This window comes from Propithecus coquereli, unplaced genomic scaffold, assembly GCF_000956105.1.
Source record: "Propithecus coquereli isolate 6110/MARCELLA unplaced genomic scaffold, Pcoq_1.0 Scaffold193, whole genome shotgun sequence".
NCBI classification, from domain to species: Eukaryota; Metazoa; Chordata; class Mammalia; order Primates; family Indriidae; genus Propithecus; species Propithecus coquereli.
Genome location: NW_012144190.1, coordinates 1,740,649 through 1,759,979, shown reverse-complemented (window position 1 = coordinate 1,759,979; position 19,331 = coordinate 1,740,649). Strand labels below are relative to the sequence as shown.

Sequence of the window (19,331 nt, the reverse complement as noted above, 5' to 3'; positions counted from 1 at the left end):
TATCTGATATGTGTTTTGCAAAGATTTTCTCACAATCTGTAGCCTCTCTTTTTATTCTTAAATGCCTAATTTTCCTATTACCCCTCCCTATGCAAAAATCACGTTCTTTGGGTGGACCCTGCCAGAGATCCAAGTGTGGGAACAAGTGGCAGCCCTGGCCAATCAGAGTAAATTCATCATCCTGGTTACAAGGATTGGTACAGAAATGGACATGTGATCCAAGTTGGGCCAGTGAAAGCTAATCTTGGGACTTTGGTGTCAGCATTCAGAAAATAAGTATCTTCTTTCTGGTGCCTAAGTTGCTAAGATGATAGGATGGAAACCTTGAGCTTCTACAGGCTCTCTTTGCCTCCATGAGGAGAGAGACTCTATCTTAGAGGGAAGTCAGGATACAGAAAAGTAGAGCCAATATAGGAAATGAGATACATTCTTGATGATTCATTTTAGTGCCTGGGTCCAGCCATGCCTGAAGCCCATTATATAAGCTCAGTTCTATAAGCTAATAAATTCCTCTTGTCAGAAAACAAAAAAGAAAGCCAGAGGACTTACCAGATAGCAAGACTTATATAATAATACTTAAAGCTTTGGTCTATTTGTTTTTAATAATTACAAGGAAAAACAAATAGACCAAAGGAATGGAATTGAAAAATCAGGAAAATATCACACATAGATGGTCACTTGGTTTATGATGAAAGTAACACTGCAGTGCAGTGAGGAAAAAAATGATCTTTTTGAATAAATAAGGCTGGGCCATTAGATAGCCATATAACACCTACCTCACACCACACAAAAATTGATTCCAGATGGGTTGTAGATCTAAATGTTAAAGTTTAAAAAATAAAACCTCTAGAAGAAAACATTGCAGAATATCTAGAACCTCAGGGCAAGAAAAGATTTCTTAAACAAGAAACAAAGGAAACCTTAACTATAAGGAAAAATATTAATAAATTGGACTGTATTAAAATAGAAACTTTTGTTCATCAAAAAATACCATTAAGAGAATGAAAGGACAAGCCACTGAGTGGGAGAATAATATGTATTCTAACAAACGACTCACATGCAGAATATATAAAGAACTACTAGTCAATTAGAAAAGGCAGAAAATCTAATAGAAAAACGGAAAAACGATGTGAGTTGGCACTTCACAAAAGAGGATATCCAAATGGCCAATAAATATTTGCAAAAGCATTACATTTCATTAGCCATTGGTAAAAAGTAAATGAAAACCATAATATTATAAAACACTGCTCACCCTGCCAGAATTGCTAAAATTAGAAGGACTGACCATACCAAATGTTGGCAAGCAACTCAAATTCTCAGAGACTGCTTGTGGGGGTATAAATGGAGACAATGACTTAGGCAAACCATTTGGGAATGTCTATTAAAGCCAAACATACATACACCGTGGGACCCAGCAATTACACTTCTAGGTTTACTCCCAACAGAAATGCCTACATATGTTCACCAAAATGCAATGTTCCTAGCAGCACTACAAGTGACAGCGCCAGAATGTTGATCAACAGTAGAATAGATAAATAAATTATAGTATAGTCCCATAATACACTCTTACACAGCAATGAAAAGGAACATCCTACAGCAACCAGCAACAACGTGGATGAATCTCACGGACATCTGCTAAATGAGAGAAGCCAGACACACGTCTAGCTGTAGGATTCCTTTTAGAGAAGTTCAAAAACAAGGCAAACTGACTTGTGGTGTCAGAAATCAGGACAGTAGTTAACTTTCAGGTAAGGGGTGACCACCAAGGAGGATGAGGGGTCTGGGGAGCTGGTCATGATCTAGTCCATGACCCAGGGCTGGTTCCATGGCTGTGCTCAGTTTGTAAACTGAGCAGTACACACTGGGTATTTGTGCATTTTTCTGCGTCACAGAAAAGGCAAGTTTTCTGTCACTTGCAAGTTGAAGAGTCTTGACAAATGCAAGGAAATAGCCATGCTATTTTGTTCTTCCTTCTCCCCTTTTATAAATGAGAATTGTGGTAGCTTTCTTGTTCTCCCTCTACTGTTCTACGCTGTGGTAGATTGCTGAGGGCAACTACAATTTTCACTGAGTATTAATTTTCTGGATCAAGAGAGACACCATGTGCCCTTGATAAAAGGAATACCCGATGTCAAGAAATCCCGATCTGGGGACATCCCCTTTGGGGATGGGGTGAACACCTCTGCAGTTGCACCCGGGATGGTTGTATTATGTCAGGTAGGAGTGTTCTTTTTTTAACCAACCTTATTGAGGTATAATTTATATGCAAGAAAATGCATCAGTTTTTTAAAAAGATATATGCAACCCATGTTCATAGCAGCACAATAACAAAAAGGTGGAAGGCAGCAACCCGAGTGTTCATCAGTGGATAAATGGATAAAGCAAATGTGGTATATACATATAATGATGTATTTTTCAACCTTAAAAGGGAAGGAAATTCTGACACGTGCTATAACCTGGGTGAACCTTGAGGACATTATGTTAAGTAAAGCAATCCAGTCACAGAAAGACAAATACTGTATAATTCCACTTACACAGGGCACCTACAGTAGTCAAATTTGTAGAGACTTTTCCAGAAAGTAGAATGGTGGTTGCCAGGGGCTGGACAGAGAGGGGAATGGAGAGTTGTTTAATGGGTACAGAGTTTCAATTTTTCACTGTGAAAATAATTCTGGAGATGGATGGTGGTGATGTTTGCACAACAATGTGAATGTACTTAATGCAACGGTACACAGAAAAATGGTTAAGATGGTAAATTTTATGTTATGTGTATTTTGCAACAACTAAAAAATTGTTAAATGCACCAGTTTTAAATGCAATGAGTTTTGACACATGTATACAGTTGTGTGACCATCCCACAATTAAAATATAGAATAGTTCCATCGTCCCTAAAATTTCCCTGTGCCCATTTGTAAGCAATCTCCCCGTAGCCACCCACCCCTGCCACTGTCCCTGGGCAACCACTGATCTGCTTTCTGTCCCTACAGATTAATATTTCTTCTTCTACAATATCACATAAATGGAATCAGACAGTATGTACTCTTTTGTGTCTTCTTTCACAAAACATATGTTTTTGAGATTTATCCACAGTGATACACATATTACAGGTGGCTGTTTTTATGGCCGAGTTGTATTCCATCCTAGGGATATACCACAGTTTGTTTATCCAACCTCCTGTTGATGGACATGCAGGTTGTTTCCAGTTTTCCAGATTGGGGCTATTATGAGTAAGATTGCCATAGATATTTGTGTGAACATGTTTTTATTTCTCATGGGTAAATATTTAGGAGTGGGATTGCTGAGTCGTGCAATAAGTTTTATGTTTAACTGTATAAGAAACTGACAAACTGTTTTTCAATGTGGTTGCAGTGGGTTGAATGTTAGTTCCCCAAAGGCCCGTTCCCGTTTCCACCCCCGGGACCTTTTGATTTTGCCTTTTTTTGAAAAAGGGGGTTTTGCGGTTTCATTTAGGGTTTTCCAATTGGGTTCTTCTTGGTTTTGGGTTGTTCCTTAATTCCATTGCCATTTTGAAAGGGGAAGGGCGGCGGCGGTTCTGGGCCCCGGGGCCCCCCGGGGGGGAGGTTGCCGGACCGGGGTTTGGGTTGTTGGTTTTGTGGGCGGGGGAAGGCCAGGGCTTGCGGGCGGTTCCCGGGGGTTGGGGGGGGGGCTTGGACTGACGGGTTTTTCCTCAGAGCCTCAGAAGAAACCAGCCCTGCCAATATCTTCACTACAGACTTCTGGCTTCCAGAACTGTGAGAGAATACATTTCTGTGTTTTCAGCCAGACAGTTTGGTACGCAGCCTTAGCAAACCAATACAGCTGTTGTACCAATTTTCATGGGGTGGGAATACAGCTGTGAGCTAATGCAAAGGGCAGAAGTAGTGGACACCTGCTCCTCTGAGGAGTGGCCCCCTGCCCACTGCCACGTGATTGTCGCAACTGTCAATCAAGGAGCCCTTATGTTCTCCACTAAAGAATGTTATGGCTCGGAGGAGTTGAATTCACCATTCCAGCAAAAAGGGATGAGGTGGGGGGGGGGCGTCTGGACCAATCCTGGGCAAGATGGGCAGGGGAGGAGTCAGCAATGGCAGGGGGCGGGCTGAGAGCTTGCCCGCCCAACTGGACACAATTATTGGCCTGAGGCGGCTATCCAAGGCTTGTGCAGGACCAATCGGGATCCTTTTCTTGAATGACATAGAGGCTGAGGGAGAGGGATCCTCATTTTGTTTCATCTGAAGTTATCTGCTCTGAAGGCGATAACAAATCCCGTTAATTTCTTGCAATTGTGGCAGATCCTGTTAATTTCCTACCCAACAATGGTTCGCCGCCCTCTATTTTCTTGTGAACAAAGCCTGCACCCCACGATGGGGACTAGAGATGACAGATGCTCACTTCCCAGACTGATTTGTAACTCGGGGTGGCCACAGAACCCAGTTCTGGCAAGAGAGAAATAAGAGGAATTCTCCTGGGGAGGAAAAAGAGGAACACATAAACGGAGGCCCCTGTCCACAATGCTTGCTTTAGATGTCACCGTGTGAGAACATGACGCATGGTGCTGCTTCAGACAGTTTGTACTCGGGAGGGGAAGGAAAATCCATCTTAGAGATGCCAACCTGTTCAGCAGCTGAGCTAACCCTGGGACTGTCTGTCTTTGAAAGATTTGTTACATGAACACAAGAAATCGCTATCATTTAAGCTCTTTCAATTGGGAGTTAGTTGGTTTTGCAGCTGAAGGCATCATTACAGATACAGCATGAGAAGCTTGCCGCTCTGATTTTTACCACTTCATTACTATTTCATCACCATAGCAAAGACCCACCTGAGGATGAAGTGAATAAAGAGAAAAGCAGAAATGAAAACATCCCTTGAACACCTGGATCTAAAGTCCCTCTGTGTTCTCAGGGTCTCCGGGTACAGAGGTCTTTCAATTCTGTTTGTGGCTTTGGGTTGCATTTTGTGTCCTATAAACACAATGGTTCTGGCTATAATATAATTTTTAGAAATTGAGGCTCAGAGAGATTAAGTTGCCCGGGCCAGGCGCGGTGGCTCACGCCTGTAATCCTAGCACTCTGGGAGGACGAGGCAGGAGGATCGCTTGAGGTCAGGAGTTCGAGATCAGCCTGAGCCAGAGGGAAATCCCATCTCTACAAAAAGTAGAAAAATGAGCTGGGCGCAGTGGCATACACCTGTAATCCCAGCTACTCGGGAGGCTGAGGCAGGAGGATCACTTGAACCCAGGAGTTTGAGGTTGCTGTGAGCTGTGATGACACCACTATGCTCTAGCCTGGGGGACAGAGTGAGATTCTATCTAAAAAAAAAAAAAATTGCCCAGCCAGTGAAAGAAACACATTTGTCTGCGTGCAGAGCCAGCATGTTCCAATCCAGCTTTCTGGTGTCAGAGAGGACAGCAGCCCCAGCTGGAGTGAGACCCACAGAGTGTGTTTATTCTGGCGTTGACAGCAGCAGCAGTGGGGGGATCGGCCAGACGCGGGGTGTGGTGACAGAAGGGGCGGACAAGGTGTGTGTATCTGAGGGAACACGGAGGATTGGCCCGTCGACATTCACAGAGATAACGAGGGTCAGGACACCAAGTCTCGGACAAACAGCAAAGAGAGACAGACGGAGGGCTTGGGGGGGGGTCCCCCAGACATGCACGGCCCCTTGCCTCGAGGGGGAGCCCCAGGGAAGAGAAGACAGACACAGTGGAGGCTGAATGCCCCCCACCCTGAAACAGGGAGCTAGGCCGGCCTGCCTCCCACCCTCTCGCCTCTGGGGGTAGGAAGGGCAGGCCCAGGGCGGCCCCGCACCAGCAGCTCGGACGTTATGGCTTCGAGGAGGTGAATTCACGGTCCGGGCAGGAAGGATGGGGTCCTGAGGGGACCTGGTCTGATCCCGGGCCTAGGCCAGACCTGCACGATGGGGCAGGGGAGAAGGGGTCAGCGATGGAAGAGAGCGGGGCCATGACCTGCTGCAGCAGCATCACAACCCAGGGACCCAGGAATCTTGGACTGCAGCCCCTCCTCCCCCAGACCCAGGGGTCCAAGCCCCCAGCCCCTCCTCCCCCAGACCCAGGGGTCCAAGCCCCCAGCTCCTCCTCACCCAGATTCAGGAATCCAGGTCCCCCCCTCCTCCCCAAGACCCAGGGGTCCAGGCCCCCAGGCCCCTCCCCTTTGGTCCGGGTTCCTTACCCCTCACTCTGAGTTCTCTTTCTCTGATAGTCCTTTGCTGCCTTTTGTGAAGCTGGTCAAAGTCTTTTCCTGAAGGGGAAAATCCAGAAGGTTCAGGAATTGGAGACAAAGGCAAAAAAACTGCTAATAACCAATGGGATATCAATATCCTGTATCATTATTTACAATGTTCTTTTTCACTGGCTCTGAAGGGATGGGGCAAATGGTATTACAATCCCATTCTACAGATGGGGAAACTGAGGCACAAGAAAGCGAAGTCCCTGCAAATGTGAGGAGAGATGGGGTGGCAGGGCTGAGTGGGGCGGACCTGCATGGCCTCAGAGGGGCAGACACTCTTGGGGGCACTGGGAAGCCACGGGAAGGCTGTGAGCAAGGGAGGGGCCTGGGCAGCTTGGATGCAGAAGGACCCTCTGGGGCCATGCGGGGTAAGTATATTTGAAAATCCCAACATTAATGTCTTGTTTATGCCCTAAACAGAATTTAGCATAATTTTACTTTCTTGGCTTTTAATGAAAGCAAATTCGTCATTGGTATTTTCCAAATCTACTTCTTTGCGCTTCTTGTTTTTATTGAGAGAATGACCATGTTTGACGATTTCTCTTTTCTTTCAATTGACCAATGTCTGTAACAAGTTTATTCATAATATCCCCAAATTGGAAATAATCCACATATCCATTAACAGAATAGATTGATATTGTGATATGTTTACATAAGAGAGAACTATTCGGTGATTTAAAAAGTAATGTATTGATGATAAATGCAATAACTGATGATTTCTCTTGAGCAGGTAATGATCTTAAACTTTCACACAGTTAGGATCACACCACCGAGGAGGCCCCACATGTTCTGCCCCGCCCCTTCGCCCCCCTCTCCTGGTTTTTGTTTTTTTAATTTTGAGACAGAGTCTCGCTCTGTTGACCGGGCTAGAGTGCCATGGTGTCAGGCTAGCTCACAGCAACCTCAAACTCCTGGGCTCAAGCGATCCTCCTGCCTCAGCCTCCCCAGTAGCTGGGACTACAGGCATCCGCCACCAAGCCTGGCTAATTTTTTCTATTTTTAGTAGAGACGGCTCTCACTCTTGCTCAGGCTGGTCTCGAACTCCTGAGTTCAAGCAATCTGCCCACCTCGGCCTCCCAGAGTGCTAGGATTACAGGCGTGAGCCACCGCGCCCGGCCCCTGCCTCCTGGTTTTCCCCGTACTGTGCCCTCTCCCTGCAGCCTTCTTCAAACCTTCCCATAAGCCCACTCCTTCACAACCTCAGACCTCCGCTCAAATGTCAACTCCTCAGAGAGGCCCTCCTTGATGCCATAATCTAAAAGGCAACTCCCAATTCCCCCCATCCAGATTCCCTCTACCTCTCAGACTTCCAAACCTTTTGGACCACGACCCATAGGGAAAAACAAATTGACATTATGATCTTTACACTGGAAGCTGCCTTATGAAATTTTCTGTTTTATTTTATTATTTTCTTATTCATTTATTAAAAATTGCCAATGCCCACCGAGTACACTACAATCAACTAATTTTCACAGCCTGTTCTTAAAAAAACCCCCAAACCAAAAACCCCTCGCTCCATCTTACCACCCAGTTTCTTTATTTTGGACTTGGCATTGGGGTAATCACAACAGTAGCGGACCATTTAGTGAACACTTAACTCAGGGAATCTCACATTTATCCTAACCGTGGATGCTATCAACATTCTCATTTCCCAGCTGAGAAAAACAAGGTGCAAAAGGTTAAGTAACTTGCTCTAAGTCACACAGCTAAAGTTGGCAGAGCAGGGATTCGAACCCAGGCCGTCTGACTGCAGCAGCCCAGGCACGATGCGTTCCACGAATGAAGGGGCAGAGAGGGGAGCAGGGAAAGGCGGGGCAGCAGCAGGGGCCCTACTCACCTCCACCAGCTGATGCCAGTGCTCCACGGGCTTGCGCGGATTGGCCAGCATCTCGGCCCAGTGCTCGCGGCCGTGCGGGTCGGCGGCGTCGGGGCCCACGCGGCACACGCCGATCACCTCGTTGTGTCCGATGCTGGGGGTTGGGGCTGGTGAGCTCCAGGGGCAGCGAGGCCGGCGGGCCGCACCCCGCATCCCCCCACCCGGGCCGCGCCCCTCACCAGTCGTAGTCAACCACCGCGATGCTGAGCCCCACGTTCTCCACGCTCTCCGGGGCCACGTCGAACACCAGCGCCTCGTTGTACGTGGGGTTCAGCGTGTTCTTCTTGATGGAGGTTTTCCGCTTCTTCAGACGCCGCCCCTCGCTGATCAGAGAGGCCTTCACGTAGGGGTCTGAGGGCAGAAATGAAGTCCTGAAGAGCGACTCCCTCAGACCCAGGGGTCCAGGCCCAGCCCCTCCTCCCTCAGACCCAGGGCTCTGGACCCCCAGCTCCTCCTCCCTCAGACCCAGGGTCTCCCCCCAGCCCCTCCTCCCCCAGACCCAGGGGTCCAAGCCCCCAGCCCCTCCTCCCTCAGACCCAGGGGTCCAGACCCCCAGCCCCTCCTCCCTCAGACCCAGGGGTCCAGGCCCCCAGTCCCCTCCTCCCCCAGACCCCACTGCCAACTCAGGCCCTCACCCGAGAAGCCGGTGAGGTCCATCGCTTTGAGGTTAGAGGCTTTGATGATGGTCACGGTGAGGCGCCCGGCCGTGGGGAGGTAGCAGAGTGAGAAATTGAGTTCCCCAAGATCTGCCTTTTCCTGCAGTTGGGGAAAGGGGTTCAGGGATATCTCTCTCGCCTCAGTGTCTACCGGTCTCTTGCTGATTTCCTCTCCCTTCCCCAGCCTCCAGCTCTCCTCCCTGACATCCAGGGCTCAGGTTTCCGATCCACTTAACAATCTGACTCTGGGCCAAGGCCTGGTGACTCCCCTGGCCGCAGCTGCCCACGACCGTCAAAGCCTATTTTGTTCTGCAGGGAAGATTGGAAGAGGCATGAGTGAGGGGAGAGAGAGGGAGAGGGAGGGAGAGAGAACACGGTGGAAACAGACGGAGACAGAGGCCAAAACGCCGGGACATGCAGTCGGCAAGACAGACCCCCAGGGTTCTTAAGGAAGAGTGACAGAGACCTGGGGGTGGGGACAGACACCCAGAGAGAAGCGGTACAGAGACCCAGAGAGAGAGGAGGACAGAGACCAGAGAGATGGGAGGACACAGACTTGGGGGTGAGCAAAAGACCCAGAGAGGGTGACAGACCCAGAACGAGAATGCAGGGGCACAGACAGAGCGGGACGAAGACTGAGAAGAAACACGCAGAGGAGTCAGCCTGAGAGAGCGGGCGATACACCGAGACCCAGAATGAGGTTTCAGGGGAGACAGACCCCTCCCACCCGACACACACACACAGACTTGGAGCAGTGGCCAGAGCGAGCCAGGAGCTGTGACCTCTCCTGTCCCGCCCTGCGGCCTCCCAACCAGGTCCTTGGATGCCCCACCCACTCCCCTTGGGCCTTCGCCCAGGCTGTTCCCTCCCCATCTCCAGGCTCCTCCTTGGCCTTCAGGTCGGGGCTTCCTGTCACCTCCTCCCCCAAGCTCCTCCATCCCCTGAGCAGATGCCCCTCCTGTTTCCCCTGACACCAGCTGTGTGACAGCCTGGACCAGCTCCTGAGGACTGTCTGGGATCCCTGGGTCCTGATCCTGGAAACACAGTGGTCGAATGAACGAATGAGGAAGGCCACAAGTGATGAAGATGGGGAGAGACAGGCACGCGAAGGGGGCCAAGATGGACGCAGGGAGAGGGTCTTCGCGTGGGGCTGCCATGGCTGGCGGTGACCAGGAGCAGGAGTTGGTGGGACAGACGTTGTCTCTGGGTGCAGGGATCCTAGAACTAGGCACTTCGATCCCAGAGGCTGGACTTGGGGGTGACCACCAGGGGGGCAGAGCTGGGCCCCTCCTCATGTAAGGACAGCCTCCCCCACATGGCCACCCCACACGGGCAGAGAACTGGAATGCTGGGCAAGCCACAGGCTGGAGCTGGGGGTCTGAGGCTTGGAGGGTGGATGGGCTCAGGACTCCCACCAAGGACCTAGGAGTGGGGCGGGGGAGGGACCGAGCATACAGGAGAGTGAGGTGCCAGAGGGCAGGGTCGTCAGGAATGAGGAAGGGGCACTGGGGGGTCAGGGTTGCGGGCCCTACAATCTGGATGCTGGGAGAATTGCGGGGTGTCAGGATATTGGGGGTCCCGGTATGTCTGAGGCCTGGGGCATCAGACCACCAGGATCCAGGGGGGCCATGGAGAAGCAGAGGGTCAGAATGTGACAGAGCTGGAGGTCAGAGACGGGAGAGGGGCGGGGGCTTCTGGAAGTCCAGACACTGGAGTCAGGAGGTTAGACTGACAAGGAAGCTGTAAAAACAAAAGCCCAGGAACTATGGGGTCAGGAAGTTGAAGGGTCAGAAATCTGGGGTCAGAGGGTCGAAGTCGTCAGATGGCAAAGGGGCGAGAAGGTGGGAAGTCTGGGACCCAGGCGCAAGGCTAATATCTGATGAACTTGGAGAAGGCGGCAGCGCCCGTCACGTCATTCTCTATTCTTGCACGTCTGCCACAGTCCCCAACACAACACACTTTACACGAAGATCTGGGGACAAGGAGTCAGGAGGCTGTGAAGTCTCAGGGGAAGGAGATTGCAAACTGAGGAGTCTCGGGGAGCCAGGAAGGGGGCAGTCAGGGGAGAGGTGGGTGGGGGGCAGGGGCCACTGACCGAACCGCCCTCCACGATGTCCCTCCAGAGGGGGCGGTCTGGGGGCTGCTCCGCCAGCTCCAGGAGGTTGTCCAGCACCACCTGGCCGATGAGGTCATGCCGTGAGAAGCGGTCGAAGTCATAGACACTGAAGTGCAGTTTGCGCTGGGCCAGCTCTGCCAGGGGCACCGAGAACTGAAATGTCTCGTTGAAGACAGGGTTCAGCGTCTTCCTGTGCACCTGGCAGGAGAGGGCGAGAGAGGGAGACCGACACCGTGCCCATCAGCGCCTCCTCCCGGGACCCAGGAGTCCCAGCCCCTCTTCCTTCACCCAGTAGTCCAGGCCCCCAGCCCCTCCTCCCAGGACCCAGGGGTCCGGACCCCCAGCCCCTCCTTCCCCAGACCCAGGGGTCCAGGCCCAGCCCCTCCTTCCCCAGACCCAGGGGTCCAGGCCCAGCCCCTCCTTCCCCAGACCCAGAGGTCCCAACTCCTAACCCCTCCTCCCCCAGACTCAGGGGCCCCCAGCTCTTTCATACCCTGGAGTCACAGCACTGAGCCCCTCCTCTGTCACCTCAAGAGTCTGAGATTCCAGCCCCTCCTCCCTCAGACCCAGGGGTCCAGGCCCCCAGCCCCTCCTCCCTCAGACCCAGGGGTCCGGGCCTTCAACTCCTCCTCCCTTAGATCGGGGCATCCAGGCCCCCCAGCTCCCTTCTCTGTGGGACCCTGATGTCTAGCCCGCCGCTCCAGACCTTGGTCTGAAACTTTTTCTTGCGGTCTGGCAGCAGGTAGATCTTGACGTAGGGGTCCGAGAAGCCGTTGGAGTCCTTGGCAGGGAGGTCCAAGGCCTGCAGGATCCGCACCACCAGCTGGTCGGAGCCATAGAGGTACCGCAGGGCGAAGCTGATGCGGCCACAGGGCGCCCCTGCACCCGCCTCTCCGGAGCCCGGGGCCCCGCCTCCCCGCCGGCCACCAGGTCCAGTCCCCTGGTACAGCTCCGGCTTAATCTGCCCGATGAGTTTGGCTTTTTCCTCGCCGCCCGGCAGGGGTAAGGGTAGGGCAGGTGGCCGCTCCTCACTGCTTGGGTCCGGTTGGGAGGTCAGAGTCTGCTGGGTGAGGGGCCGGGGCAGGGCTGGGTACCTGTGGGAGGTGGGGTAGGTCAAGGTGGGGTCAGGGCTCCCATCTTTGATTGCATCCAAAGACTGGGGAGATTCTTCCCTGCCTTTTTCTGAACCCCTCCAGCCACAAATCCCCTGCTTTGCTCACTGTGTGACCTTGAGCAAGCCACTTGTGCTTTCTGAGCCTCAGTTTCCCCATTTGTATCTGGCGGGGGTCATCGCCCTTTCTAAGCTAGTTCCAGCCCAGACCCATGGATGCACCAGCTTCCAGAAGCCTCCTCTGGACCTCAAGCTGGTGACCCAGAATAACTTCTCCATGGACCTCTGGGCCCTACGCAGCCCAGGCTTCTTCCAACCCTCTCCTGCCCTTCTCTGAATCTCCCCAACCCTCCCTCCTCTCTCTCCCCGCTGCCCCAGTTCAGGCCTTGTTCTCTCCTGCCTGGACTCTTGGGCTCCAGTCTGTCCCTCCAGTGTATCTCCACGTGGCCCCAGAGGGTCCATCTACACCCGGAGCTGACCCTGCCCCTCCCTTGCTCACGGGCCTCCCATGGCTCCCCAGTATCACCTGGACAAAGTCCCACCCCTCAGCCCGGTGCTGAAGGGGTCACATGGTCTGGTATCTGCAGCCACATTGCCCAAGTGTTCTTTTTTCAAACTTACTCTCACGCCTTGGTGACCACAGGCTGTTCCCACGGGGCACTATGATCTTCTCCCCTGCTTGCCCTTGCTAGGGATGCCCAGGTCACATCGTGCCTCTCTGCCTGGCTAACTCTTCCTCAGCCTGCAGGTCTCAGCAGAGACACCTCTACCTCCAGGGAGCCCTCAGCCTCCTCCCAGACGGGGATCGGGCCTCCTGGGGAGCTCTCCCCCCACCCCCGCCACGCAGTCCCCTGAGCTGCTTCACTGCCTCCCTCGCCTGGCTGCACTGGGACAGCCAAGCTGGGGCCACCTCCCCTGGACTGTGAGTGACATGAGGGCAGAGTCCAGTGTTTTCCCGATATCCAGCTCAGGCCTGGCTCATACTCGATGTTCAATACACATACGCAGAATGAGGAAAATGAATGAATGAGCTCCGGGTCCCACTACTAACCTGGCTTACAGTGAAAGGGCTGAATAACCTTGTGCCTTAGGGACCTCAGGGACTTGAGTGTCCAACCCCCATTCTCCTCCACTTTCCTGACCCTGGAGTCCTGCCCCCAGCTTCCTCCTTACTCTGGACCCAAGAATCCAGGCCTCCCGTTTCCTCCTTTGGGTCTAAGTAGTCTGGGGCCCAGCCTCCTCTTTCCCCAGGATCCAGGAGTCAATCCCCCGACCCCCTCCTAACCCCAGAACCCAGACAAGCCATAGATGGGAAAAAGACACAGAGGAGGAGCAGAACTTCAGAGTGGACCCTCAGCCCAGCAGCCTCTCTCACCTGGTGGTGGGTGCCAGGCTGGTGACCTGCTGATGCGATTGGGCACTGGGCAAGCCCCCACCACTGGGGGGCAGCAGGAGCAGCCCAGAGCCGGCCCCGCCCTCAGAGGGCAGCTCAGGGGACGTCTGGCTCGGTTTGACCCCAGTGGCTACTGCAGCTGCGGCCTCTGGATACAAGTCCATGTCCAAGTAGGAGGGTTCAGGGGTGTCAGAGCCCCCCAGGCTGCCTGGCTCCAGCAGCTCGGCAAAGGGCGGATGGTGGGCGGTGTGGGCATGGTGGTGTGGGCCGCCCAGCAGAGGGTGGCCACCCAGGCCAGCCCCCAGGTGGTGCCCGCCGCCGCCTACCAGGCCTGCTAGCCCGACCCCAGGGCCTAGGTCTTTGCGCAGGGGGCCACCGCCCACTGCCGAGCCTCCCTTGTCCCGCCAGGGCACCCAGCACAACTTCCAGGACACGAAGAGGGAGACACCCAGAAGGACAATGCCACAGAATGTCACGATGACCGACAGCAGGCTCACGGAGATGTCTGGAGAGAGTGAGGACAGAGGTAGGGGTCAGGGCGAGGTCAAAGCATCCTCCCTCTACTGTCCCCAAAGAGCTAACACTTAGTCTTTGCCATGCGTTGTCCTAAGCACTTTACACGCGTTACTTAATTACACACCACACGCTCTGCAAGGTATTTCTATATAACCGTTTTGGAGATGCGGGAACTGAGACACAGAGAGGTTGAGTGATTTGTATAAGGTTTCACAGGTAGTAAATGACAGATCCGAGATTTCAATCCAGCAGTCTGTCTTCAGATTTTATTTTCTTAATCGCTACCCCATGCTGCCTCTCTATAAGAGGACACAACATCTGAGGTAGGACCAAGGTCCCCGAAAATGCTCAGAGATGATCAAGGAAGAGTGGATGCTGCACAGCACAGGCAGGTCAGGATTCAAATCACAGCTTGCTGTGTGGCCTTGGGAACACATCTTAACCACTCTGAACTTTACATTCCCCATTTGCCAAATAGGAACAATCAATCCTGTTCCTTATGGTTTGAAGATACCACGTGAGTTTGGCAACACAATTATCCCTGTTTTCCATGCAAAAAACTCTGAAGTCAACACAGTCACCTGCCCAAAGTCCCACGGCTGGTAGGTGGTGAAGTCAGGATTTGAGCCTAGGAAGAAGCCTGGCTCCAAAGCCCACGGTCTTCACCATGATGCTATCACACCTCAAAACTTCCCAATTAATGGTAGTTCAAACATGAATTTTTATTAGACTAACAAATCCTATTGCTACCACCACCAAGTGCATCCAACACCACCACCACCATAGCTAACACATTCTGAATGCCAAACATGTGCTGATATGCCTTGCAGACAAAGCCAAGTACAGCCCAGTTCTTACAACCAAAGGTTTCTGGTTCATTCAGTAATTGGTACCAGGAGTGGGATTTTTCAGAAATCACCTTCAAGGAAAGGAGAATTGGTTCTGGAACTGACTCCTGGGTGTCAGCAAAGTAGAAGACGGGGGAAATCTCTGCTCCATACAGATGGTGGATTATGGTGGGGAAGCAGGTAGCTGAGCCATCGCTATAGCGAGGACAGCTGAACGGAATGGCCGTGTCCTGTCACATTAGGGGACACACAGCAGGAAAGGGATGCCATGGCCCTCTACTGCCCAGCGAAGCTACAGCAGTGCATGACGTTAATCCTCACGACACTGTGTAATCTAGGGATGACTTATCCCATTTTATAGGTGAGAAAACTGGAACTCAGAGAGAGGAGGTGACCCTGCAGGGCCGTGTACGAGGCACTGGCAAAAGAACCCTGAGTTTCCTACTCCCCCCTCTTCAGGTGTTTCTTTTTAAGTGACCAACACCTGCTGAGAGTTCTGGAGGTGTGTTAGAAGTCAGAGGTAAGGACTTTACCAGCCCCCTGAACGTGGGAGGAATTGAGAAAAGGGGGTTGCTTGGGAGAAAAATTAGACATATGCTGTCCCCCACCGCCAGCTTGACCCAGATCCTGGCCAGGTCAAAACATAAATCTGCCGGTGTGGACTGGGGAGAGGTTTGGGCTTGGAGAGGTGGTGTAGTTGTGCAGTAAAAGGTTCTCCTTGCCCAAAGGAAGATCTGGCCCTGGATCACCTCCTGGGAGGGAAACTCCAAGCCCTTGGAATGTTCTGCCTGATACGTGTCTTTGTTTACCTGGGGCCTTGGACCATGCTGGATAGTCTACGCTAAAACTAACATTGTGATTTACGCTGGGGGCCTTGGGCATCGGCTCAACTTCTGGAGGGGCTGGAGACTACGGTCAGCTACCTGGGCAATCAGCCCTGTCTACATGACCGAACCCCCAATAAAAACCCTGGACACCAAGGCTCAGGTGAGCTTCCTAGGTTGGCGAGACTCTGTTCATGCTGTCGCACGTCATTGCTGGGAAAATTAAGCGCTGTCCACGTAACGCCACTGGGAGAGGACAACCGAAAGCCTGTGCCTGGTCTCTCCTGGACCCTGCGCCGTGTGCCTCTTCCCTGTGCTGATTTTAGCCTGGATCCTGTAAGAAACCATAACCATGGCTCCCAGCTTTGCTGAGCTCTGGGAGTCCTTCTAGCAAATCACTGAACCTCAGAGTGGTCTTGGGGATGCCCAAACTATGGTTCTGGTGTTGACTATCCAGTGTCAAATTCTGGTTCTGCTGCCTACAGGCTGTGAGAGTCTGAGCCAGCGACTGCAGCTCTCTGGGCCTCATCCCTCACCACTGTCACCTGGACGTCCTGTACACGAGATGGCGTGCCCTGCGCCGGTGCTCAGCAAGGGTGACTGCTGCAATGTCCGAGCACACGCTTCCTCCAGTTCGTGTTTCCTCAGCTGGGCAGTGGCACTCACAGTATTTCCCAGTTCTCAGAACCCTGCTGCTTCCCAGCTCTACGACCCTGGACAAGTCACTTCACCCTTCTAAGCCTCAGTCTCCCCTGTTGAAAATGCGGATTATATGTACCACAAAGGGGCACCGTGAATAGTCAATGAAATATGCAAAGGACCTCACGTCCCCTCTGCAACACAGCTCGTATATAACAAATAAATCCCAGCATTCACTGAATGACCACCATGTGTCCAGTGTTGCTCTAAGTGCTTCACATGTGTTATATCGTTGGAGTCTCTCATCTGCCCCATGAGGTAGTCGCTTTTAGTAGCCCCATTTTCCAGATGGGGAAACTGAGGCACAGAAGAAGTCACTTACTTAAAGCCATTCAGTGAGTAAGTAGGGGAGGTGGAATTTGAACCCAAACAAACCAGACAGTCTGACTCAAGAGCCTGAGCTTTTAACCATTATACAAGATGCACAAAGATATCTGAAGGGGATATTTGGTGGTGGTAGTTTGGGGAGGCCCAGAGGGCAAAACTCAAAAGATCAGGGGTCAAGTGGACTACACAGCTCCTTCTCCTTAGATCAGAGGTTTTGGGGAGGAGAGCAGCAGTAGGCAGGATGGAGGCAAGACTCTAAGAGGGACTGGTCCCACAGGGAATAGAAAGCTGAGTAGCCTGCTCTGAATCTCCTGGCTATAGTGCGGGCAGGGGGTTGGTCAAGACAGCTAGGGGTGCTGACCTGCATCTGGACCCCGGGGATAGCCTCGGATTCGCAGGTCATTGAACTCCTGGCATCTGTCATTGGTGTCAGCATCTCGGACCCGTGCACAGAGGTCCGAGACCAGGATGAGTGCCCGCCGGCAGAGGTCATCCTCGTAGTCTCCCGACATGGTGACCGTCCAGTCCTGTTTGTGGGACGGGTGGGGCAAGGGTGCAGATGGGGAACGGAATGGGGGAGAAGGGCGGGCAGGGTGCAGAGATAAGGGCAGAAAGAGAAAGAGATAGAGAGCGAAGGAAGGATGGGCGAAGGGGATAGAGATTGGGGGAAATGGATTAGGGATAGAGATTGGAAGAAGAAGGACAGTGGGACAAGTAGAGGGAGGGTTAGACAAAGAAAAAGAAATTAGGAGCAGACAGACAAGGGGACGAAAATTAGGGGTGGACAGTCAAGAAGACAGTAAGAGGGGCTGGACAAACCAAGGGGACAGAGATGGTGTGAATGCAAGAGGACAGAAAATAGGGACACATGGACAAGGAGGAAGAGACTGGGAAGGCCAGTCAAGGGGCTGAGAGTCAGGACGCACAAATAAGGGGACAGACGGAGGACACAAAGATCAGGGGTGCATAGGTGAAGGGACGGAAGTTAGGGATGGACGGACAAGGCGATAGCCATTCATCATTTATTCATTCATCCAACAAATATTCATTGAGCGCCAAGTACACACTAGGCACAGTGCTGGCTGCTGCAGATTCAGCAGAAAACAAAGTACTGGAGTTCCCCTACTTCCTGGTGTCACAATCCAATGAGAGGAGGCAAAGAGTAAACAAGTAAACAAAGACACATAAATAAGACAGTCTCAGACTGGGAGAACAGTCTACCAGACACAGCTGGAGGATGTGCCACAAAGGAACCGGGAGGGGGTTGGTCAGGGAGGGCTCTCCCACAGACCTGGAGGATGAGGCGGAGCCAGCCGCGGGCAGTGGGCAGTGGTGCTAGGGTGGGGAAAAGCATTTTAGGCAGCGGGAACAGGATAAGCAGGGCCTCAGAGTGAGAAAGCGCTTGGAGGGTCAGATCGGGGGAGACAAGGGGAGGAGCAGGAAAGAGGATGGACGCAGGTAGACAGGGAAGAGGTGGTTATGTGCGGTGGTAGCTGGGGCGGGATGGAGATGCAGAGACCGGGACCACGTTGGGGGAGGGAGAGATGCGGGGAGCAGAGACAGATAAGGAGAAGGGCAAACCGGGGCCCAGAAGAGAGGGAGAGGTGAACAAGCAGACAGATGGAAAGTCCAGGATTGGGACTTGGGAGGGACAAGTGATCAAGTACGAGCCGGTGTGTAATTCATGGTGGCTGGAGAGATGGGGGGACAGCGGGGCAGTGAAGAGGGGCAGAGATGCCTTTGGGAGAGAAGCAGTGGGACGGGAGGATGGACGAGGTGCAGAAATAAAGGAGGCAGCAGACAGATTATGCCTGGAGATCACAGACAGACTGAAAGGAGAGAGAGGAGGGCTGGGCAGACAGACATGGGTCCAGAAGGGAAGCCTGGATGGGGGACATAAACGAGACGGGGCCAGGAGAGAGAGGTGGATGTGGGGAGAGGGGGAATTAGTGACACATGGCTTGGAGCCAGGCATCAAGATGGGTTGAAAGGAGGATGCAGGGGAAATGAGGAACAGAGAGCACAGGGCTCACAGATGGACAGGTGTCGTGGGGGTGCTGCAGAAGGCCAAGCCTCCGCGACAGGCATGGTCAGACTCACCCGCGCTTACCCCTGCTGTGTCCTGGGTGGCAGCCGAGGCGGCGGCGGGCGGCAGCCCATGGGGGTTGGTAGAGCGGACAAGGGGCTGCGGACCGGTCCCCACGCGCCGGGTGGTGAGAGCAGGCTGATCTGGAGGCCGAGGCCAGGAGGAAAGGCTAAGCCTAAGCCTCACATCTTGCCCTATTCGGGCCTGCTGCCAGACCCCGGGCGACCCCCCAGGGGGTCCAGCCACCCCCTCCCACCTCTGGGGCCCCAGCTCCCCGTTAAGAGCTTAGAGACTACGACTCCCGGCAGGCCTCGCGCTCGCACTGCTGCTACTTTCTAGACCCGGCGCCGCAGTGGCTGCTGGGAGTTGAAGTCCTTAATGTCTCCCCGGGCTGCAGAGAGGATGGGAATTTTTTTGGAGGGTGGGGGGTTAAGATACCGGGGTCCCAAGACGCTGCAGGGGAGGGGAACGATGTCCAGGACCCCGAAAGGCCGCGGAGTCCTAAGTCTTTAGGGGTCATGGAATGGGTAAATGATCCCCATGCGCTTGGGATCGGTGGGCGAGGGGTGGGGTACACCCAGGTGTTTCAAGACCCCTTTCCAGGGCCACGTGCCCCTCCCTCGGGGTGGCCAGC

At 53.0% G+C, this 19,331-nt stretch overlaps 1 protein-coding gene across 1 annotated transcript; it reads right to left on the bottom strand.

Annotated features, from left to right (window-relative positions):
• Positions 1 to 5,418: 5,418 nt before the first annotated feature.
• SYT3 (synaptotagmin III) lies at positions 5,419 to 17,775 on the bottom strand. The gene is made up of 9 exons (XM_012643101.1): positions 16,973 to 17,775; positions 13,380 to 13,902; positions 11,600 to 11,987; positions 10,873 to 11,091; positions 8,757 to 8,877; positions 8,301 to 8,472; positions 8,083 to 8,215; positions 6,189 to 6,257; positions 5,419 to 5,909 (listed from the first exon to the last, which is right to left on the bottom strand). The coding sequence occupies exons 1-8, from the start codon at positions 17,121 to 17,123 to the stop codon at positions 6,192 to 6,194; spliced, it is 1,773 nt and encodes a 590-aa protein (XP_012498555.1). The 5' UTR covers positions 17,124 to 17,775; the 3' UTR covers positions 5,419 to 5,909; positions 6,189 to 6,191.
• Positions 17,776 to 19,331: the final 1,556 nt, after the last annotated feature.